The following is a 24,505-nucleotide window of genomic DNA, read 5'->3' on the forward strand; positions in this document are numbered from 1 at the left end:
TGACCCCAATTGGGGTCACAAGACTAAGGCTAAGCAGGGGAAACCAGGCTTCTTCCAATTCCCAAATCTTGTCCCATTGCATACACATTAATTTCTTTTTAATTAGAACATCTGAGGGAGAACCTTCATTAACAAGGGTGCTTCATATTGTGACTGCATACACAATATGAAGTTAAACAGCAATCGAAGAACATTTTGCACTCACATGCAGAAATCTGTTTTTAAATATTACTCCAACTGAACAAGAATTCTAACTTTACGTATAATAAAATGCACCTTATTAAGTGACTAGTTGAGATTTTGGGTATTTGTATTCTAGCCAAGAGTTCTCACTCAAATCTGTCCAGTAACTTCAGTCAGTTAGCCTAGCTTAGCATTAACCGGCTGCTGGAGCTTGCTTCATATTTGTCACACTGACTCGAAAGTGGTATCGATCTTCTTGTCTAACTTTCAGCAAGAAAGCCAATTTCCAGAAATATTTAGAGAAAAAATTGACTAGATTTAAGTGGCAAATCTACAAGAAAAAAGTCGCAGATTTAAGAGATTTAAAGTGGCAAATCTGCTCGAAAAAAGTCGCAGATTTACGAGAAAAAAGTGGGAAAAAAGCAACTTTTTTCTCGCAGATTCACCACTTTAAATCTCATGAATCTGCGACTTTTTTTCGTAGATTTGCCACTTTAATCTCGTAAACTTTTTCCTCAAAATATTCCCCCATCCCCAGGGTGCGTATGTTCTCTAGGGTTGAAATTTGGAATTTGCAAGTATTTCAATGAGTGCCCTATTAAGGGTTAAAACTTCAAAAGCAACTCACTTGTAAAAACACACAATGCTACACATCAACTATACATTCACAATATTATTTGTTGTTTTTTCCTGTTGCGGCAAGCTGTGCATGGAAAACGTGAGCTAATTTGCCTGGAGTTGCTTTCAGCCTGTTTCCTTAACAACAGAAGGAAAGCCCCCCCCTTCACACACACACACACACACACACACACACACACACACACACACACACTCCACTGCTTTTCTCCCTCCCCTCTTCCCCGAGCTTGCCCTTTTTAGGCTGTTCCTCTTTTTTTTCCATCTGAAAAGGGGGATAGTATGACAGCTTTTCCTGCTTCTTGTGGATTGGAGCCGGGAGAGAGAAAACTCTGTTACTCACTCCGTCTCCAACTTTGAGAGGAAGTTACCACCTCTTCCACAGAAACACACACACACGCTCGGGCAGACACACACACACACACACGCTCTTCAGGACTTGACCACAGCAGCAACAGGGAATCAACTGAAACAGTCAGGACTGCTTGTTATGTTATGCTGTTTCTTTTAAATTTTGGAGGGAAAGAAGGCAGTTTTTCCTGCAGCTTTCTGTGTGGACTGAACACATTCAGAGGGACGTTTGTTGTCATCACACACCGGTGAGTTTGACAGTTTATTTCAGTGCACGTACAGTACCATGGAAACTCCAGTGAACTGCAGCTTTTCTGTCACTGACCTTCACAGTGAAAGAACTTTCTGAGTGTGTGCAGTTTCAATACTCTGCATCTCAGCTAAAACGTTAGTTTGGCAGGCTTGTTAAGAGGTGCGTGTGTTTGGAAAACTTCCATGTGCTATAAACTTTGATATCGGATTTCCATCGCAGCAGCTCTAGTAACTTAAAAATAGGAGTTTCTTGTGTGATTGTTTTTATTTTTAATACTAAAAATGTGCTGAAATAGGACAGAAAAGTGAACGGCAACAGCAGAAAAAACACCTTGATAAAGCCTTTTTTTATGCATAATGCTGACTTTTCTTTCCAGTATTAATCTAATAGCACTATGTTTTTGCCACTATCAGTCCAGGATTACTCTAAATATCCACACACCCGTCCAAGTTTGTCCGTGCATCAGTTTAGTGCTGCTAAATGTGTTTGTTTTCATCATGTTTTGGATGAGTGGCTGCAACAGGAGCTGATGCAGCACTTATAGTTGATGCAGGACAGGAGAACGCGGGTATGGCTTTCCTGTGCAGCTGCACATTATTGGCTAACCTTGTGGTGATGAATTAGTTGTCACCTCGCTACAATCAAAGCAAACATCCTGTTGCTTTTTGTATTTTTCACGAGACGTCATTTAATCAAAGTCAACCGCAGTGGGAGACGTCACAAGATCTCCAAAAGAGGCATGAAAAGTGCACACATGGTGCATATGGCTCTGTTTCTTTTTCAGCTGTTCCCCTCTTCTTCTTTCTTTTTTTTTTTTCTGCATGAACTCGTAGAAACATTTACGCGGAACAGAAGTTGACCATATGCTTCAGCTCCCATAGCTCTCTCTCTCTCTCTTTCTCTTCACTGGACGTTTGTGGTTGGCACCTCTTATCAGTGAGAAAGCGAAGTGATGGGCGGAGGCTGGATGGAGCTGAGTTGCTCTCAGGGGTCTCCTTTAATTTACACAATCTGCAGCCGGCACTTTAGCAGCGCCTCCTCCAGTCAATCAGATAACCTCCTATAGCAGTGATTCCCAACAGGGGGGGCCCGACCCCCCCAGTGGGGCGCCAAAGATCCATGGGGGGGTCGTGAAGCCTTCTTGATTTTAAGGGATGTAATAAATCTCATGTGTTAAATATAGAGGAGTCAGCATTTAATTCATTTGTTGGACAAAAACAACTAAATAAGGGCTACATTAAATGTTTATTCATTTATTTAATTAGAAAAATCACTATAGAAAAGTTTAAAAATAAAGGCTATATAGCGAGAATAAGGGCGTGTGTAACATCCCTCCTGCAGTATACACAGGTAACCTCACCTAGAGGTAACCTCACCTAGAGGTAACCTCACCTAGAGGTAACCTCACCTAGAGGCAACCTCACCTAGCGGTAACCTCACCTAGTGGTAACCTCACCTAGAGGTAACCTCACCTAGCGGTAACCTCACCTAGAGGTAACCTCACCTAGAGGTAACCTCACCTAGTGGTAACCTCACCTAGTGGTAACCTCACCTAGCGGTAACCTCACCTAGCGGTAACCTCACCTAGAGGCAACCTCACCTAGAGGCAACCTCACCTAGAGGTAACCTCACAATATAGATGAGTCAGCATTTAATTCATCAGTTGGACAAAAACAACTAAATAAGGGTTACATTAAACGTTTATTCATTTATTAAAATAGAAAAATCACTATAGAAAAGTTCAAAAATAAAGGCTATATCGCGAGAATAAGGACATGTGTAACATCCCTCCTGCAACCTCACCTAGTGGTAACCTCACCTAACAACAGAAACACAGAGCTAATGGAAAAATGTTCGAAAATGCTGAATATCTCAAAAAGAAAAAGAGAGGGTACCATTAAAGTCACATTGAGTTCAGCTTCATAGAAGCAATGGACAATGGGGGGGTCGCCAAAGTTTACAATGGTAAAAATGTGGGTCCCTCAAGGAAAAGGTTGGGAACCACTGTTCTATAGGATGAGTGGGAATGCTTGGTTAAGTTCCCCCTCCAAGGCCGACTGGGAAGAGTTGACTTCTGCATGACCTCTCTGAGCTATTCATGCCAGCAGACTTTCCTTTTTCCAAAACCCCACTCACTCACCTATCAGTCGCCTGTCTTATCTGTCCTGAGGATGGTTGTTAACGTACTCTATTTACCCAGAGGTCAGGGGTCAGACTTAGATTTGAACTGCTTGTCTAAACTCCCAGGGTACCAATCTGTTTGCAGGGGGGAGATACAGAAAGTTTCAGCCCACACAAAGCCACGATAAGTCAAGAGAAAAGAGCCGCACGTAGACAGCTTTACACAGTGACAGGAAATAAACACAATGCCTTGCAAGAAAAGGAGGTAACACTTTACAATAACCATCATTTATAAATGGTAAACAGATAGTTTATTAATGTTTAATCACCATTTATAAACCATTTATAGGCCATTTAGAATGGTAAATACATCATTTATTAATGTTTAACTAACTACATCATTTATAAATGACTAATAGATGGAATATTAATGTAAGTTTATAGTTACTTTACCATTAACAAACAATTAAATTATAATTAATAGCTTTTTAATAGTTTTAGTTGCACTCATTTAAACAATTTTAACACCATATTAAGTATGTTAATGATTTTGAAATGATTCATATTCTTTTAAGAAATTGGTTGAAAACATTCAAAGATTAAATATGTATATCGCACTTTGTAAATGGTTAATAATTGGTTTATAAACCATCTATAAACATTACTTACTTGGTTATTGTAAAGTGTTACCGAAAGGGGGTAAAGTGAGCTGTTATTTATATATGTTGTTTTGGATGTAAATCACAGTACAGATTTAAAAAAAAGAAATAGCTCCCCTAAAGCCAGTAGCATTAGCTTGTAATGTAGAAAGCATGCAACAACTTCATAGCCAATGAATTTTGCTGATTAACAGACTCACAAATGAGCTTTATTCTATAGCAGTTTTGCTACGATATAGTCACTCTTTTAATTTTCACTTTCTCATTTAGTGTATGGCTTAAGGAGAGCAAAGTTATATTAAAAATAAATTCTCCTAAATGATTAGAGCTATAACAACAAGGTCATTTGAAGTGTGAGTTCAGCAATTTAGGTCTTAATTATATTTAGGTATAACATACAGCATAATGGGTCTCTTATGTGCTGTTTTTATTAAACGGACACAGGAAATTCTGCATCAAGACTTCACTGTTCGTTTGGATCTGTGTTGTAACTTTGTGCAGAAAGCTTGTGCAAACAGAGTTAACGGAAAAGCTTTGACATACATAAATTAGAATGAGTTATGATTTCATGTTTACTCCTTTTTTTCCCCCAAAACTCCCCAAAAACTCTTCAAGGCTAGCTAAACACAGTATTACTTACATGTAGGTTTAAGTAAGCCACCAGTGGCTCAGTTACACATCAGAGAAATCTGCCTGGACAGAAAAATAGTTTAATTTTTATGTAAATCACACTGACCTTAACTGACCTATGACTCTGATTGGCCTCTAATGGAGAACCATGTATGAAACGTTGAGATTCTGTCATTATAGATTTCATGCTGCATCCTTAGGCGATGACATGCAGCCATTCACTCAGATCATCTTATCATCAGCTGATCTCTTTGAAGCGCCCACAACAGAGGCTCCATTCAGACATACTGCCTTTACATCTAATTGTTGCTTCCACTCACTCTTGCTGCTTCTTGCTGCTGTTTTTCACTGAATGCACTAAACACTGAAAATGCATCCTCATGTTTACACCTTAAATGTGTAAAATTACTTAACAGTAGGGCTGAACGATTATGGCCAAAATGATAATCCCAATCATTTTGAACAATATTGTTATCATGATTATTAATCAGGATTATTCATCATGTTAGGGAAAACATCTGTATTTTTATTGCACTACTTTTAAAACAAACAATAGGAACAGTTTTTAGGAGGAGGACTGTGCCGCTTCGACTTGTTAAAATATTAATCGTGATCATGATTTTGGCTACCATGATTAAATTAACATGATCGTCGGCGATATTTCCATTTTAAAATGCGGCTCTCCTGCATATCTAATCAAGCACTTTCTCCACCAGTAGTCCACCAACCACCAGGGGGCGGGGCCGTTTTCCTCCCCTGAAAAAAGCCTGGTTGCTGATTGGATAGAACGCTAAGCAGCCGGGGCGGCGGCTCCTTAAGAAGACTAAGTTGAAGCAGCACAGTCCTCCTGCAGCAGTCTCTCCCAGCTGCAGAGCCGGAGGGGATGTTAACCCCTTAGCGTCCAGTCTGCAAATTGCTAACAGTTAGCTCGGTAGCAGTACAGTGTGTATGTGCTGCTGCTGCAGGAGGTGTTCACTTAGCGATCTCTGTTTGTTTACAACAAGCACCAGACACTAAAATCTGTTCCTATTGTTTGTTTAAAATTGTGCAATAAAAATACAGATGTTTTTCCTAACATGATGAATAATCGTGATGACAAGGTTGATAAAAAATGATCTTACTTGATTCCTGTGGTCTATGTCTAGTACCATCAGGTTGAATGCACTTATTGTAAGTCGCTTTGGACAAAAGCGTCTGCTAAATGACATGTAATGTAATGTAATGATCATGATTATCATTTTGGCCATAATCGTGCAGCCCTAGCAGAATCCTGTTTTTGCTTAAGAACAAAGTGTCTTAAAATAAGCTCATTGCACCATCTTCCATCATTAATATCCAGCCTTATGGTCATCAGACGGGACAGTTTATTGGTAGTAAACTGTCTAATCAAAGCTTCTCTTTGATGATCCTGCTCATAAACTCATTGTTTAAATGTGAATGGTGATGTTATGAAAAGATCAAGTAGATATAAATGACATGAATTTATGCTCCGCTCACCACAGCTTTAATCTGGCTAACATTAAGTAACCGAGAAGATATTTCAGAGTAATAGAGAGAAGGGAGTTTGATGAACGACTTGTCTCTGAAACTGTGTTTATCAAAGCTCCCATCAACCACTGATGTCTTACAGGACTCAGGGCTTATTATTTTCTAGTAGGAGCTGGTCCAGACACTCCCCTGTTTAGGCTCGGGCAGATGTTTGACATGCTAAATCCAGCGGGTTTGCCTCAGATTACGCTCCTATCTCAGATACACATATGAGGAGGGGTGCAGAAAAATGCACTTAAGAATGCACAGAAGTTATTTTGTTTAAACTGCATGAATATTTGGTCAAACAGGATGCAACAGACAATCAGGGGGGAAAAATCTAGGATGATTTTGTGTCTTAGAAGATCAGAAAGCACTTTTTTTCTAGATTTTAGTCTGGTTTTGGAACAAATTCTCCCCCTTAGCCTCACAAGATAACAACCATCACAAGACATTTCATCTCTTCGCCACAAAAACCAAATGACAAAGCGTTCATTTCATCCTTACATCATCGTCCCATGTGATAAGGAACTTGTCAGATGACATTTCTGTTGGATCTGCTCTAAAGGGCTTATTTACTCCAGTGTAAAAATATGATGTCACTGTAATTTAAGGGGAACCACAAGAGATGACAATACTGTTGATGTATTGTAATGACTAGTGGTCAGTTGAAGTCATACAGGCTTCTTTAAGGCTTTTTTAAACAGATTTAAACAGGCACCAGCCTTTCACTTTTCATACACAAACTTTCCTGTCACATCAACATTTCTGAACTTCCTAATTTTTCATAGACCTGCACCTCGTTCGTGAGCTGTATGGAATGAATGCCAAAGATCAAGTTATAATAGTTTGGGATTTTTCATTAGTTTCGTTTTAGTGGCGACGAGTGTAACGCTGAACTAGATGCTTCCACAAACCAATGGGTGACGTCACCGTGACTACGTCCATTATTTATATACAGTCTATGGTGGCAAACACGTGTTTTGTGTCACAGAGTAATCCGTAGGGTCCGTGTAATTGATACAGTATGTGGCGTTGGCGTGCAGCTGGATGGCGGCCCAGATCGATGCAAAGAGTGAGGTCATTGCTCTATTTTTGGGGCTCTGAGTTTAGGATGATCTAAAGCCAACTGTGCTTTGGAGAACCATGGAGGAATGTTCATATGAATCAATTTCAACATACAGATGACCAGTTATGCAGACGACACACAAATAAATGTCAACAAACACACACGCAGCTGTGTGTTTGTTCCAGTGTGGCTTCCCCATTGCCATGAGCGCTGCTTGATTTGCTTGATTGGTACCGTGATAACGTCAGGAGGAAGATGGTGCATTGGATATCTCCTCTTGATTTACATAGTGTAGCATTCTGACTCTGCCTCACATCAGGAACACATCTGGCTGCTATTATCCACTTGCCCTAACCCCCAGCTCAGTCCCATATCTCCATTACCCTCCCATTACCTGCCATAGCCCACAAAATATGCTCTTCACAGGACAAGCAGTGCTCTGTGGTTCACTTTTTATGACATGAGGATACACAGGGATTCACTGGGGCAAGGGTTGCAGTAACTCTGAGCCAAGCTGGCGTCACTTTGGCACACTGAGTCATGTTGAATCTACAACACCGACACGCTGAAAAAAGTCAAACAATACTCGCCGACAATGCCTGACTGCTCTGATTCTATGTTTACTCCTGGAAAATGTTTTTATCCTTGAAAGCAAAGCTGTTGTTCATTGAGTCTATGTCAAATAAAGTGCATGCCCAAAGCCAAACACATCAACACACATGACTAAACAAAGCTTTCTTTCAGCTCTATATCAAACACTAAACCATATTTGAGAGGTTTGGATAAGATCAAATCGCCTAATGGAACAAAAATGTCAAAGTTTGAATGCTGCGAAAACAACGCAGGTTTAAATCTACATTTATTTCCAGTTAAGACCCACTCAAGAGGAAACTTAATAAAAGTTGGGCAAGTTCTAACTTCACATTCACTGAAGCTGTTTGTCTCTGCAGCTGGCAGCACGTTATAGTTCAGACTGGGGTCAAATATGATTGAATATGTGTTTTATTGTTTGTCTTTATCTACAGAAAGTGTTAGATTGGTGGGTGTTTTTCACATCAGGATAATATAGTGTCTTCTAAACTTAAGTCTAATATATGCCGTCTCTGAATCACACAGTCTTCATCAGCAGATGTAATACAGAGAGGACAAACCTTGGAAACAATCTGCACTCAAGGACCTTTCGCTTGCTTATTGAAGGACTGGGCTATATTACCAAAATCTTCCATCCTGATATAATTTCATATCTTGATAAGGATATATATCATAATATAGCATGTTTTATAGAAATTCCATCTTTGAACATTGCTTCTATCAGTTCGTTTACATGCACAGTTTAATCGAGCTATGCTTAAAAGTCGATTTTGGCGTCTAATCGGACTTCTGTCCTTGTCCCAGTTTATATGCAACTGAGAAAACTGAATAACTGACGGGAACGTGTCCTCCTCCTCAACACTGGGTGGCGATATGCATCGTTTCAGCGGGTTAATATGGCGCCCTTTCAGATTGACCTCAGTTTGACACTTTGTGCCGTCGCTACTGAACGGCTAATGTGAATGACTAACATGACCGGCTAACGTGTGACCAGCTAACGTGTGACCAGCTAACGTGACCGGCCAACGTGTGACTGGCTAACACAACCGACTAATGTGTTACCGACTAACGTGACCGGCTAACGTGTGACCGGCTAACGCAACCGGCTAATGTGTGACCAGCTATTGTGACCGGCTAACGTGTGACCAGCTAACGTGACAGGCTAATGTGTGACCAGCTAACGTGACCGGCTAACGTGTGACCAGCTAACGTGACAGGCTAATGTGTGACCAGCTAACGTGACCGGCTAACGTGTGACCAGCTAACGTGACAGGCTAATGTGTGACCAGCTAACGTGACCGGCTAACGTGTGACCAGCTAACGTGACCAGCTAATGTGTGACTGGCTAACACAACTGGCTAATGTGTGACCGACTAACGTGACCGGCTAACGCAACCGGCTAATGTGTGACCAGCTAACTTGCGAACGGCTAACTCGACCGGCTAACATGACCGGCTGATGTACGTGAGCAGCATTTTACTGTTGTCCAGATAGGGCTAATTTTAACTACTTAATATACTGTTATGTGGTTTAATTTATAATTGTGTAATCATATTAAATTGATGGTATTTTTTATTGTTGAATCCAAAAAAGTAACTGAATCCGGCAGATAAATGTAGTGGAGTAAAAAGTGCAATATTTGCTCCTAAAATTTAGTGAAGTAGAAGTATAGAGTTACATATATGGCAATATTCAAGCAAAGTACAAGTACCTCAAAAATATTCTTAAGTACAGTACTTGAGTAAATGTACTTAGTTACTTTCCATCACTGGGTCTGGTCAATACATTTTTGTAACCTCTTGCTGAAGAGAGACGAAATGTGCAACTGAAATTGAACATCGAGATCCGGACAGAAGTCTGCTCGGAGTTTCTTCTGCTTCTCATGCTGCCTTTGAGTGTCGCCACTCTCACTTTGCTCTTTTTACAAAATAAAACAAACTCTAAAGGTGTTTGCATACTCTCTGACCCAGGTCCGTTGGAGGTCAGCCTCACCTGGTGTCTCCACGTCTCCTGATGTCCTGATGGCAACCACATGCCTGTCCTGTTTCCAAACGCAACAGTTTTCCTCTCAGTCAGACACTCTGGCAGCCTCGACAAGGAGGAAGCAGCACAAACGCTTTGCACAGCTTGAAACCCAAGATCTTTATGTCAAGAGGAACTGGGAAGAAATGCACTCTTACTTTCTGCAGAAATGCCCTTTGCAACCTTCTTGGATATGAAGTAAAAACTTGCTGCGGCTTCCACAAGAAATGCCATTCATCCTTCATGAACGCTTCCACAGACACGGTAAACAGAGATCCTGGTTTGGACAATGTTTCTGTTTACAGAGTGGAAAGTAATCCCCTGCACCTCTGCTGTTCAGGAGAGAGCTCGAACTTCCAATATGTTTTAGTACTTGAGGCCATTTTCTGGCTTGATTACAGGTGTGTGATAAATGTCTGGTAGAGACGTCCAGCAGATACTTTTCTGATACAGTTTCAGGCTCTTTGGCAGCTCGAAAGTTGTGGTTAAACTTTCATCAGCTACTGAAAGAATTTCTTCATCAGCGAGAGAAGAACCGAGCCAAGGCCGAGTTTGATTCAGTATATTTATTTAAAGGGGGAATTCGAGTTTCAGAATGTGCTCCACAAGCTGAAAATAGTCGATAAATTACCCGGATTGGGTTGTTTGATGCTGTGCACCATTAAGTCCAGACTGTATTTCTTCAGTAGCAGCCGCAGAATCAAAGCAGTAACGTTTTAATGAACGTAATTAAGAGCAAAGACACCATGTAGGATGCTATAAATCCTAATGGCAGCTGCTGTGATCTCCCTCACAAGAGAGAGAGAGAGAGAGCATGTGTGTGGACTTTAAAGTTTAAAAATGAAATCTGATTACATTGAATTCTGGCTATTTTCATTCTGTGAACCACAGAAAAACCCTCCGTTGTGCCAGGAATTGTTGCGGCTGCGCTGAAATTCTAGGTATTAAAAATATTTCGTTCTCTTGCGCGGTTCGGCGTGTGTCATTACAATAACACCGACTCGTTCCCTTGTGTAATCTGACCTTTTCATCTGCTGTTTATAAATCAAATGTGGCTTGACTCCCTGCATAAATTTCAGTGAAGGGTTATGACTTTGATTTCTTCATTGTGAAAGAGGAGTGTTGTGGTTGGATGGTTTATGAAACAAGTATTACTGGTGAAGTATCTGGGGAAAAGTGCTTCCATTCTGTCACAGACTTTTGCTTCGGAGGTCTGAGGCAGCTGAATAATTATGTTGACATCTGTGTGCAGAAGGCAGCTCAGTCATTCTGTCTTAACATACTTATCTTAAACAATGGCTGTGATGCTGGAGAGGGCTTCCACCTGGATGTTGTCCCCTGCGGAAAGGGACAAACCCTGTGGGAAGGAAGGGCTATTGTGGTTATCTCCAAGTGAATGACAACAAAAATATCACCACATGATAGCAGTGGTGGAGTGTAACTAAGTACATTTACTCAAGTACTGTACTTAAGTACAATTTGGTAGGTATTTGTACTTTTGTACTACTCTTACTACATTTTGAGGCAAATATTGTACTTGTTACTCCACTACATTTAGCCGCCAGCTTTAGTTACTTTTTTTTATTTTTTAGATTTTAAAGGAAAAACTTGATACATTTAAAGTGACTAGTGCAGTGCCCTTCAATAACACAGAAACGCTATCTTTCCGTCCGTATTATGCTAAGCTGTCAGTTGATAAAGTTTTGTTTTTACTATTTTTAATGGATCAAACTGATGAGGAAGAAAGGGCTTAAATCTTAACTTAGCATGCTAATGGTGAGATAGCACATTACGCAGTATGCTGCACTAAAAGTACATTAACATGAACCCAATTAGCTGATATATATATAGCCATATACTATATTGCATGTAAGTATCTCATATCAAATGATTATTACGCTAAGCAACATGAATATCATCCCTGAATTACATAGTAATGCAACATAACAAGTGAATAAAGCTAAATCTCCGCTTAGCATGCTAATCGCAAATAACAGAATTTTGCACATTGCATGCAGACCACTACAACGTCTACAACTCCATAAAACACTTACTTTTCATAAGGTACCACACCATCCAGCACATACACATTGAACATTGATATTCACTGGAAACTATTAGAATATTATTGGAAAATTGAACCTTGTAGCCACTTTAAAACTCCTAAAGATAGGTAGGCTAAATAGACTTACAGATGAGATGAGTCAGGGTGTAAATCCAGAGTGAATTGTGTTACTGACCAGGTGTAGGCCTATCACACAATGGGGCGGAGCTCCCCTAAAAGGCGTCCGATCGGAAACAGTGCAATGCTGCAACACGTCCCACGTAAATAATGATATTTTGAAAAATGAATTAAAAAATCTTCAAAATTGAGGATGCACACCTCGTGCAATGCTCAATCCACATACGAAATCTGAGGTCAGTCTGACTAACGGTCAGAGAGATATGGACTAGACACACACACACACACACACACAGAGACAGACGCTTCTTACTTTTATAGATAGATACCTCATATCAGTATATTAGGTGACTTTAATGAGCCCCGTCTTAACATAATTAAAACGCTGCTGACATAAATGCATCAATACAAATAATGCAATAATATATTTAGAATATATAGCCTAAAACAATCTGAGTGGGTCCATTCTGCATAACAAGTACTTCTACAAGTACATTTTGATGCTGATTCTTTTATACTTTTACTCCAGTAAGTTTTGAATGCAGGACTTTTACTTGTAGTGGAGTCATTCTGCAGTGTGGTATTAGTACTTTTACTTAAGTAAGAGATCTGAATACTTTTCCCACCACTGCTTGATAGTTTGGAGTTTTTCTTGCTCTCAGCTCGTCCATCCAGACCAAAGTAAACGATGCTCGGTCAGAAATAGTGTTTGACCTCTTCTTAGGCTACCACAGCACACCATAATGTGTTTATACTGGTTTCTAGCCTGTGCACATTTTCTGCTGTGACCTTATATAAATAACTCACTGCTGACTGACAGGTTTTTGGAAGCGTTTGCCGAGCTAACTTTTATCATTTGTTACTGGGATTATATTTTGTTTTGATTTAATATGAGATAAAGAGATGTAGACTTATGCTTCCCACACAGTTTAAGCCATGTCAGGGCGGGTTAAGGTTATTTAATAGTCAGCAGCGTGCAAAGGACTCAGGAAGAGGATGCCTGAGTGTTCAACCTCAGGATATGAGGTCAGGAAAGACAAATGATAAGCTAGCAGGGATAAAAAATAGCAAATTAACGTCACAGGAGATCCGACACGGCACAAAGACACGTGCTGCCACAGGTTTGGAACACTGGAAAATTCCTATTATAGCTTTTGTTAAATGCATTTCACTCTACAGTCATGAAAAATGTATAAGACCACCCTTTTTATTCAATTTCTTGTTCATTTTAATGTCTGGTACAACTAAAGGTACATTTGTTTGGACAAATATAATGATAACAACAAAAAAGCTCATAAGAGTTTAATTTAAGAGCTGATATCTAGACATTTTCCATGGTTTTCTTGATAATAACCAAAATCATTATCAAGAAAATCATGGAAAATGTCTATCGATTGACACAAATTGACCAAAAATAGATGTAAAAATGACCAAAAAGGACACAAAATTATCGAAATAGAAACACATTGATCAAAAATACAGTGATGGAAAAAAATGATTAGGCCATTTTTTCTTCATTTTCTTGTTCATTTTAATGCCTGGTACAACTAAAGGTACATTTGTTTTGACAAATATAATGATAACAACAAAAATAGTTCATAAGAGTTTTATTTAAAAGCTGATTCCTAGACATTTTGATAGTGATTTTGGTTATTATCAAGAAAACCATGGAAAATGTCTAGATATCAGCTCTTAAATTAAACTCTTATCAGCTATTTTGCTGCTATCATTATATTTATTCAAACAAATGAACCTTTAGTTGTACCAGGCATTAAAATGAACAAGAAAGTGAAGACAACAAGGGTGGGCTAATATTTTTTCCATGACTGTAGATATATTAGGATATTATTTGGAACTAAATAGGCAGAAAAAAGCTTGTATTTAATGCTGTAAACTACAAGTTGTAACATACGGAATTTATACTATTTTTTTTCAGGTTTTCCACCCAAAACCACCATATGGTGTCTTGATTCTTGAAGAATTCTCACTTCTATGGCAGAGCAGTTGGTGTGAATGCTCCCACCAGGCAGCAGTTCCCCAAAAAGTGCAGTTTAGAGTGTGAGAAGTGAAGTGAGAAGCTTTGTTTGTTTGTTTGTTTGATTTTTGCCAAAGTGCATGCTCCTAGCCAGATTGACAAATCACTAAATGCCATTTGGAATTTGGTTTGTTCTGTTTGCTTTCCTTTAAAAAAAAAAAAGCCTCTTTGGTTGGGTGCCTTAATCTGTTGCTTTCATTAACAACATTTACCAGGCAGTTTATAATGCAACTTCAGTTTAAACCTCTAAAGTCCAGGAGATTTTGGTTCAAATGTGTCAACTTCCTATGCATTAATTTCTGTCTCTGTTCAGCATCTTTCAGTCTGTCCTTACATCACATGCATGGCTCCTTTTTCTACACACAAACTTGGCTACCAGTCAGATTTTTCATTTTATTTTAATCAACAAAGTATAAAGCTGCCAGGAACCCAAAATACAAACAAAAGAGACAGGTTTCTATGGAAATGTACCATTTTAAAAAAACATTTATACACACAAAAACATCAGAAATAATAAATAAATAACAAAACTACAAAACAGTCTATCTGCATGTAAATTAAAAATAGTAATAGTTTTCATTGTAGAAAGAAAATTCACATTTTAAAAATGGTCTAGAAACATAAATGTCACACTGTGAAAGCTCCTATGATTGAACTTTCAACTGGCTTTCTCAGCTTGTCTATATATCAGATATAAATAAGGTTATTACTGTAAATAAAACGTGTATTTTCAATAATAGATGGACTCCAGAGGGTTAAGTGAAACATGATGGGACAAAATGAAACATTAAATTGCTAATGCATGACTTATTTGTTATAAGTGAGGGCTCATTTCCAAGGCTGTAGGGAAGGGCAACATCTGCAAAAGAAAAGCAAATTGGGTCACTTGGAGAAAATGACTGAAAGTTGAGTCATGGGATATTACATAGCTGCAGAGAACAAGGTCTGTTAATAATTTCCTTCATGAGGTAAAACACAAACACAACAAAACAACAGGGCAGGATAATTAGTGTTTAGATGGGCTTTAAACAGGTCTCCAGTCGTCATTAACTACCAGTAACAGATGCCTGGGACCTGATGAAGCTCAGGTTTGCTGCATTCCAGTGTGAGAAGAGGCCAGTTACTGTACTGGTGTCCAGTCATTAACTCTGACCTTGGCTGGAGGAGCCACTGGAGTCATCCGAGCCCTTCACTTTATTACACTCTGAGAAAATAAAGTACAGGATTGTACCTTTAGGGGTACAATGGCTTGTCACTGGGGCAGAAGGTACAGTTTTGTACCCTTGTGGTTTGTAGCTACCTTACAAAGACCAATCTTGTACCTCTGGTGGCAATTTTGTACCCTTATTTTGAAGTACAAAAAATGGACCTTTAAAAAGGGTACAACATTGGCCTTTAAAGGGTACAGTATCGTACCATTATTTATTATTAGGGCCAGGACTCGATAAAAAAAAAAAATCTAATTAATTAGAGGCTTTGTAATTAATTGATCGAAATTAATCGCATTTTAATCGCATATAAATATTTGACCTGAGAAAACTATAATACTTTGGTTTTTAAGTAAAACACAATCCACGCTAGCTACCACACTAGTCTATTGTACCACAGCATGTAGAGGAAAAGGTACACATATGCACCTTTTACCACTTGGGTAGGAGGGATGTTACACATGTCCTTATTCTCGCGACATAGCCTTTATTTTTTAACTTTTTTATAGTGATTTTTCTATTTAAATAAATGAATAAACGTTTCATGTAGCCCTTATTTAGTTGTTTTTGTCCCACTAATGAATTAATTGCTGACTCATCTATATTTAACACATTTAACACAGATTTATTACATCCTTTAAAATCAACTGGGCTTCGCGACCCCTAGTGGATCTTTGGCGCCCCACTGGGGGGGTCGGGCCCCCCCTGTTGGGAATCACTGCTGTAGGGTACAAAAAAAGGACTCGTACTGTACCCCTATTTCTGAGAGTGTTCCCTTGAGACAAAAACAAAATCCCTCCGTGAAAGCCCCACGCTCTCCAGGTCTGCTTGGATAATGATGGATAGATTCCATTAGTAGGGGGGGATTAGGCTCGGCGGGAGGGAGGAGATGAACTTGTTCATAATTGAAAAGAAAGGAAGGAAGCTGGACAGGAAGACGGTGCGTAGGTCCATCCTCGTGGCGCTCTGCAGAAACAAAAGACCCATCGTCGTCTGGCTCCCGTGGGGACGCACGCGGGGGTGGCCTGGAACGCCCGCTGCCATGGCGACCGCTCTGTCACTTAGCCCCGAGCGCTGTCTCGGTCAGGCGCTCTGTAGTGTACATAGGATCTGCCAAGAGTCAGCAAGATCTAAATCTGCCCTGGAAAGCACAGAGGCTCTGTTAAACCAACTACAGCTGGCAGAGGAGCTGTTTCTCCTAAACAGGGCTACAAGTTAGAGAAGTTCACAGCAAAGCATTTTTCACAGCTCAGATCCCCCACCTGGCATCTTAAACACTAACAGCACATTATAGGCCTTTTTTACCCCGTAAAGGAAAGTGATGCTGGGGCTGGTGTTGTGGGATTTCAGGCAGATTGTTTTGCTTTCAGCTGCGAGAGATGTAAAGGATCTTTGGAGTAGCAGGAAAACTTTAGATTTATGTCTCATTAAACTAGTTTGAGGTGTTTTCCTCCTCTTATTCTCCATTCATACAGCAAAAGATAGCATTGTTTAAAAGTGACTGAAATTTGAATTCTCCTTAGTTTTTGTATTAGTACATACACTGCAAAAAAGGTGTGTCCAAAAACAAGATAAAAACACTAAATCTGAGGGAAATGATCTTGCTGCATGGACAGATCATTTCACTTGACAAGATTTCTTAAATGAAGATTATTAAATCTAGAAATAAACAGGTTGAACGCTTAAAATAAGAAATTAACTCTTAAAACAAGATAAATTAAAGCTGCAAGCAGCGATGAAATGGCTTCATTATTTGTTTCTTACCAAGATTAAAAAAACAAAAAGACTTAAGATTTAGAAGTGTTATATAATTTATCTTGTTGTAAGAGTTATTTCTTATTTAATTAATTAATTAATTATTTTAATAAGTGTTCAACGTGCTTATTTCTATTATTTATTTCTCTTAATGTGTTGTAGTCTTTTTGGTCATTTAATGTCTTTTATTGGTCATTTTGTGTCTTTTTTTTGGTCATTTTGTGTCTTTTTTTGGTCATTTTGTGTCTTTTTTTAGTCATTTGTGTCTTTTCTGGTTATTTTGTGTCTTTTTTTGATCATTTTGTGCTTCATTATTTGTCCAAAATTTGTCGTATCAACTGAGTTTGTATGATCTGAACTGTGAGATTCTGTTCAGTGAGTCAACATGCATGTTAAATTGGGGGTCGCAACTCAAAAAGGTTGAGAACTACTGCCCTAATATATGGCTTGTGTCTGTTGTATTGAATTGTATTAAAGTGCACCTTATAAAGTGGCCAGGAAGGGGCACATTCCTGTGTTTTTTGCGGTATGTGCATTTTACCCTGTGCAGGCTCAAGACAGCACAGTTGAACCAGTGAAAAGTGAAAAGCCTGCCTCTAGTCTCCTGCTGGAGCGTGTATCCTGCAATAGGCCCGTCACTGTTTGCATTGCAGACGCCTCACTGAGTTTGGATCTAATGTGGCTTGACGTCTGTGTGTGTGTGTGTGTGTGTCTGTCTCTGTCTGTGTGTGTGTTTGCTCTTGTCTCAGGGTGGCCAAATGAACTGTTTAGCCTGAGGACCAAAGATCACGGGCCCCGATCCAGCTGCAAGGGAGAGAAAGAGAGAAGTGTGATCGTTTTGCATCCATTCTCCGACTTCTCACTGCACTATGAGCTGGGAGTGAGGACGTGCTTCACAGATTCATTTTGTGGTAAGTTTAATCTGTACGCCACTTTGTGTTTACTTGTGCTTTTACAGGGGAATGTTTGCTGTGTTTTAAAGTTCATTAGTGAGCCACATTACATGTGGTTTGCATGTGTGTGGTTTTATACTTGAATTTTACTAAAAAAGAGTCATAAAAGAAGCACAATTGCTGCATAAATCAGAGAGTTATTCACATGATACAAATTAGGCACTGAAGTTATCAATTACTAAAAAAAATACATAAAATTACCTAAAAAAGACACAAAATGACCAAAAAAGACACAAAATTACCAAAAAAGACACAAAATGACCAAAAAAAACACACAAAATGACCAAAAAAGACGCTAAATTACCAAAAAAGACACAAAATTACAAAAAAGACACAAAATTACCAAAAAAGACACAAAATTACTAAAAAAAGACACAAAATTACAAAAAAGACACAAAATTACTAAAAAAGACACAAAATTACTAAAAAAAGACACAAAATTACTAAAAAAGACACAAAATTACTAAAAAAAAGACACAAAATTACTAAAAAAACACACAAAATTACCAAAAAAGACACAAAATTGCTAAAAAAAGACACGAAATTACCAAAAAAGACACAAAATTACCAAAAAAGACACAAAATTACTAAAAAAAAAGACACAAAATTACTAAAAAAACACACAAAATGACTAAAAAACACACAAAATGACAGGAAAAAAAGACACAAAATGACTGAAAAAACACTAATTTACCAAAAAAGACGCAATTTCTTTTTAAAAAGACACAAAATTCCTAAAACATACCCCACTAAATTACCCCAAAAATACACAAAATTAACAAGAAAGACACAAAATTAACAAAAAAGACACAAAATTAACAAAAGAAAACAAATTACTGAAAAAGACACAAAATGACCAAAAAAGACACAAAATTACAAAAAAAGCCACTTTGTGTTTACTTGTGCTTTTACAGGGGAATGTTTGCTGTGTTTCAAAGTTCATTAGTGAACCACATTACATATGGTTTACATGTGTGTGGTTTTATACTGGTATTTTACTAAAAAGTGTGTCGTAAAAGAAGCACAAATGCTGCATAAATCACAGAGGTATTCACATGATACAAATCAGGCAGTAAAGTTATCAGTGGGGGCAATTTGGAGGTAAATGCAAACACAAACATGTGGATTGTGCAATTTGAGGACATGCACATGATCCATGTGTAGGCATTGCGACATGTGGTTCGACTTAGAGAAAAGTGTGCACACGTAAGAGAGGGACGGCTTCAGAGTTCATCATCATTTCACATGAACAGGGTTTTGTTTTTTTTCCCACAGCCAGCCACAACACAAAGCACATGTTAAAGGGGGCTGGCGCTAACATTTAGCAGGAAAGGATTAAAGGGAGCTCCTTTTTATTTTGAACTGGTTTCTCCTCTGTTGCCATCAACACTCTAATGTGTCTCGTGGTGCATCACCATGATGTCATCGAGCCAGGGAGATGGAAAATGTGCACAAAATGGCAAAGCAAAGGGAGGAAAACCAGATTCAGCAGGAAAGAGCTGCAGAGTGGAGGAGGAGGGGGCTGAGGGAGGTGAATGGAGGGAACACAGGAGACCCAGCAGCACAACATGACCTTGGTTTGGTGTCCCATGCAGGCAAAAAAAAAATGAGATGAGAAACAGGCTTGTGTCTCCAGAAGACAAAGGCTAGTGAGTAAAGAGGTAATATGAAGGTAACACAGAGGATGTAGATCAGGGGTCTCAAACTGAAATTAGCTGTAGGCCGCTGGAGGACACAAAAGACACAAAATTACAAAACAAAAGACACAAAATGACAGAAAAAAACACTAAATTACCAAAAAAGGCACAACATTATTTAAAAAAGACACAAAAATACCAAAAAAGACACAAAGTTACTAAAAAAAGACACAAAATTACAGAAAAAACTAAATTACTGAAAAAGACACAAAATGACCAAAATAGACACAACATTACTAAAAAAAGACAAAATTACCAAAAAAGACACAAAATCACTGAAAAAACACTAAATCACCAAAAAAAGACACAAAATTACAAAAAAAGACACAAAATGACCAAAAAAAGACACACAATTACTAAAAAAGACACAAAATGACCAAAAAAAGACACAAAATGACCAAAAAAGACACAAAATTACTAAAAAAGACACAAAATGACCAAAAAAAGACACAAAATGACCAAAAAATTACAGAGAATTACCAAAAAAGACACAAAATTGTTTAGAAAAGACACAAAATTATTTTTAAAAAGACAAAATTATTTAAAAAAGTAATTAAAGGGACCTTCCACACACAACACAGTAAAGTGCCATTCATATAAAACTCACATTAAACTTTCATATCAAGGTGGGGGCCACAAAATATCGTCACGAGGGCCGCAATTGGCCCGCGGGCCGCGAGTTTGCGACCCCTGATGTGGATAATTGCTGAAAAACAAAAAACAGACTGTGGTGGAGAATAAACTTAAGTTTCACTTTAACAAAGACTTCTTTGGGAGTTTTAGGAGTCACGACCGCACACAGGAGTGAGCGGTTAAAAACACAATAGAGGTCCTCAGAGTGACAGGAAGCCAGGAGGACAGACAGCTTCAATGTCAGGGACACAGAGTCCAAAAACACATAAGTCAACAACACACTGCTCTTTTTTTTCTCTTCACAAATTGATGTGGGAGTCCCGTCAGGCAGGAAGGAGTCCTTTGTGGCTTGTTGTGAAATTGACTCCTGACCTCCTTTCTAGAGGCCAGTCATGGTTCACAGTAAATGGCGGTGGCAGAGTGCCATGTGCCAAATGCGTTATGATGATCCCAGATGAAACCGGTACTTTAGGAGGACACAGAGGAGCTTTTGTTTGACACTTGGAGGCCTCACCAACCCACCCAAAGGCACATGAAGAAGAACTGTGGTCAGTGGGTTTGACATCCAGAATGTGACCGTGGAGGAAGTGAGCTGGGGAAATGTTTCAGAGACTTTTAGCACCAGGAGTTACATTCATATGGTGTCTTGAATTATACATCTAAATCAGACGTGTCATATGTTTGTTGTTTTGTTGTTTTGTTGTGTTTCAGGTGTGGATAATCAGAGTCAGCATCATCATGGATGTGAAGAAGAAAGAGATGGACCTCCTGAGCAACAGCATCGCTGCATACGCACACATCAAAGGTGAGTCAAAGGCCAAGTTCAACATGAGTTCTCCTCCTGCTACTCTTCCTCCTCCTCCTCCTCCTCCTCCTCCTCTCGTCTCTCTCCTCCTCTCCTCCTCCTCTTCCTCCTCCTCTCCTCCTCTTCCTCCTCCTCCTATCTCTCTCCCCTCCTCTTCCTCCTCCTCTCCTCTCCTCTCCTCTCCTCTCATCTTATCTCATCCTCCTCTCCTCCTCCTCCTCCTCCTCCTCCTCCTCCTCCTCCTCCTCCTCCTCCTCCTCCTCTCTCTCTCTCCTAGTTGTAGTCTTGTAAATAGTTACCCTGCAATATTCTCAGTCTGTCTAAGATCTCAGTCTGAGACTAAAAACTCTAAACACTTTAAACGTCTTTAGATGTGAGCTGATAGTTTCCCAGAAGTCTTTTCCAAACCTCTCTCTCTCTCCTCCTCCTCCTCCTCCTCCTCCTCCTCCTCTCTTCCAAATCTTCTCCAAGTCTTCTGATGTCCAGGCAGCATTATTGATCTCTATCCAACAAAACAAAAACCACTCTGACATTCTCCTCCTCTTCCTGTCCTCAGCCAACCCGGAGAGCTTCGGCCTCTACTTCGTGCTTGGCGTGTGCTTCGGCCTGGTGCTGACGCTCTGCCTCCTCGTCATCCGCATCTCCTGCAAGCCGCGCACCAACGTGGCGCCCTCCACGCCCGAGAAGAAACAGCTGAAGGACATCAGCGAGGAGGACGAGGAGAGCGAGGAGGACGAGGACGAAGACGACGTGGAGGCTCCGATCCCTTTACCCAGCACGGAGATCCCCGTTGGAAACCACCACACCAGCCAATCAGACGGGACGCTGAGCGTTAATGTCTTCACTTCGGCGGAGGAGCTGGAGCGGGCGCAGCGTCTGGAGGAGAGGGAGCGCATCATACGGGAGATCTGGAGGAACGGGCAGCCTGATATCCTGGGCTCGGGGACGGGGACCATCGGGAGAGTGCATTACTACTAAAAATACACACAAGGCTTCAAGGGAAGGACAGACATGGACCTCTGGGTGGGCCTGATGTCCCTGAAGCCTGTCAGACTTCTGTTATGTACAAAGCAGCATCATCAGCGTAAGCAGTGATGTGCCAATACTCAGCTGTGACTGAGATGAACTCTGTGAGATTGCACTTCTCATGTAGCAATGTGTATTTTACAACTGACTACATGGAATTTAAACCAAGAGGTGTTTTAAAGACTGATTCATCTGAATGGAAAAGTATGAATGTGGGAGTTGATGGACACTTGAAGAAATCAGTCTTTTAAAATGTATGGCGCTTAAAAAACAAAAATGCACACAAAAAACTTTATACACTACAGGTGAGAAGTTTGGAAGCAGCTTAAGTTTTCTGTTCACAATGGCTTTCTTAAGAACCAGTATGGATTCATGATCAGACTTTACTTTCATTGAATTGAACCATTTTCCTCAATTTACCTTTAGGTATACATTGATGTTACCCAGGGCCGGCTCTAGTCCATTTGTTGCCCTAGGCGAGATCCATTCGTGTTGAACAGCTCTGCTTGCTGTTTCACGAAGGGGGAACTCCCGTTTTTGTTTGCCCATGGTGCCAACCGGGCTATAATACAACTGTCTGTCTATATAATTATTAACTTACAAGTAAATTTGCAAAGAATTAACAGCTGGAGACCGCAAAGAAAGTTAGAGACAATAGAGACAATGAAAGTGCAAACCCCGCGAAAAATGTGCTTAACTGTGTTAAGCTAGCATTGCTTTATTTCAACCTAGCTAACAAGCTATTACAAATTAAACGTCTTCACACAAAACAGCATTTAAAAAAAGATTGGGACTTCTTCTCCTTCTCCTCTTTTCTTCTCTTTCGATACTGCTCACCGGAGAGCTTTGACCGCCGTTTTATCTTGTGAGATTTATCCAAACATAACGTGTCTGTCACTTGATGTGACCTGACCTCTGTGACAGCGATCTGACCGTCTAAAGGAGGGGCAAGACAATGATCTGTGACACCGATCTGATCGTCTAAAGGGGGGCAAGGCAATGGTCTGTGACACCGATCTGACCGTCTAAAGGGGGGCAAGGCAATGATCTGTGACAGCGATCTGACCATCTAAAGGGGGGCAAGGCAATGACCACACGTCACACACCACAAGTGACAAAAAGTAATTGTTTATTTTGTCAATATTTATTATTTTCATGATAGAACACGAAGCGAGGGCGACAATGGGCATCGAAAATTATTATTATTTTGTTTTTTTCTCCCTCGAGGGTGACTGGCGGCGCCCCTCCAGCAGATAGCGCTCTAGGCGACCGTCTATGTCGCCTATGCCTAGAGCCGGCCCTGATGTTACCAGCCCATTGACTAAATGCTAACAAAAGAAAATAAGTTTTAGGGTTGAGAAGGTTTGCAAGAGTCACAACTTCAGTGCAAAAATTAAAAACAAATCACAGTTTGCATTTGTCACTCTCTGACTTTTAAAAGATTGGATACAAAAATCCCAACTCAACTGTGTTATTATATCTGACAAAAGAAACAAGAGTACTAATTTCCACATTAAGGAAAGAAGGATACACAAAATCTAAGCAATAAAAAACAAAAGACCTGATAATTATAGTAAAAATGAGTAACACTTTACAATAACAACTAAGTAATGTTTATAGATGGTTTATAAACCAATTATTAACCATTTACAAATTGCTATATACATATATAATCGGTAAATGTTTTCAATCAATTTCATGAAGGTATATGAATGATTTCAAAATCATTAACATACTTAATATGGTGTTAAAAATGTTATAATGAGTGCAACTAAAACTATTAATAAACTATTAGTTTGTTAATGGTAAAGTAACTATAAACTTACATTAATATACCATCTATTTGCCATTTATATATGATTTAGTTAATTAAACATTAATAAATTATGTATTTACCATTCTAAATGGCCTATATATGGTTTATAAATGATGATTAAACATTAATAAATCTGTTAACCATTTATAAATGATGGTTATTGTAAAGTGTTACCTAAAAATGTGTTCTAATAAGTGACTCTTTATAAAATAATCACGTTTATTTTGTTGCAAAGTATATCAATGATGATCTTTTTTTCTACAAATTTGATCCAAACTTCCAAACTTTTGGCCTGTAGTGTATATGTAATAAGTGAAAAATGGATGCATATATGTACTGTATGTTGCAATGAA

General features: G+C 39.3%; 1 protein-coding gene across 3 annotated transcripts; it reads left to right on the forward strand.

The window, feature by feature from the left end:
* Positions 1-1,217: 1,217 nt before the first annotated feature.
* Positions 1,218-23,177, forward strand: eva1ba (eva-1 homolog Ba (C. elegans)). Of its 3 annotated transcripts, XM_059338564.1 has the most exons (4): positions 1,218-1,418; positions 17,972-18,133; positions 21,217-21,310; positions 21,867-23,177. In XM_059338564.1, the coding sequence occupies exons 3-4, from the start codon at positions 21,244-21,246 to the stop codon at positions 22,286-22,288; spliced, it is 489 nt and encodes a 162-aa protein (XP_059194547.1). In that variant the 5' UTR covers positions 1,218-1,418; positions 17,972-18,133; positions 21,217-21,243; the 3' UTR covers positions 22,289-23,177. The 3 variants fall into 3 exon arrangements, with proteins under 3 accessions (XP_059194547.1, XP_059194548.1, XP_059194549.1); XM_059338565.1 differs by lacking the exon at positions 1,218-1,418 and having other exon boundaries at positions 17,531-18,133; XM_059338566.1 differs by lacking the exons at positions 1,218-1,418; positions 17,972-18,133 and having other exon boundaries at positions 20,350-21,310.
* The last annotated feature ends 1,328 nt before the right edge of the window (positions 23,178-24,505 follow it).

The sequence above is a fragment of the Centropristis striata genome, chromosome 8 (genome assembly GCF_030273125.1).
Source record: "Centropristis striata isolate RG_2023a ecotype Rhode Island chromosome 8, C.striata_1.0, whole genome shotgun sequence".
Lineage (NCBI taxonomy): Eukaryota > Metazoa > Chordata > Actinopteri > Perciformes > Serranidae > Centropristis > Centropristis striata.

Bases quoted from the DNA above. Each gene is read 5' to 3' on its own strand.
- eva1ba (XM_059338564.1), top strand. From the start codon at position 21,244: ATGGATGTGAAGAAGAAAGAGATGGACCTCCTGAGCAACAGCATCGCT. The intron at 21,311-21,866 runs GTGAGTCAAAGG...TCCTGTCCTCAG, and splicing joins TGCATACGCACACATCAAAG to CCAACCCGGAGAGCTTCGGC.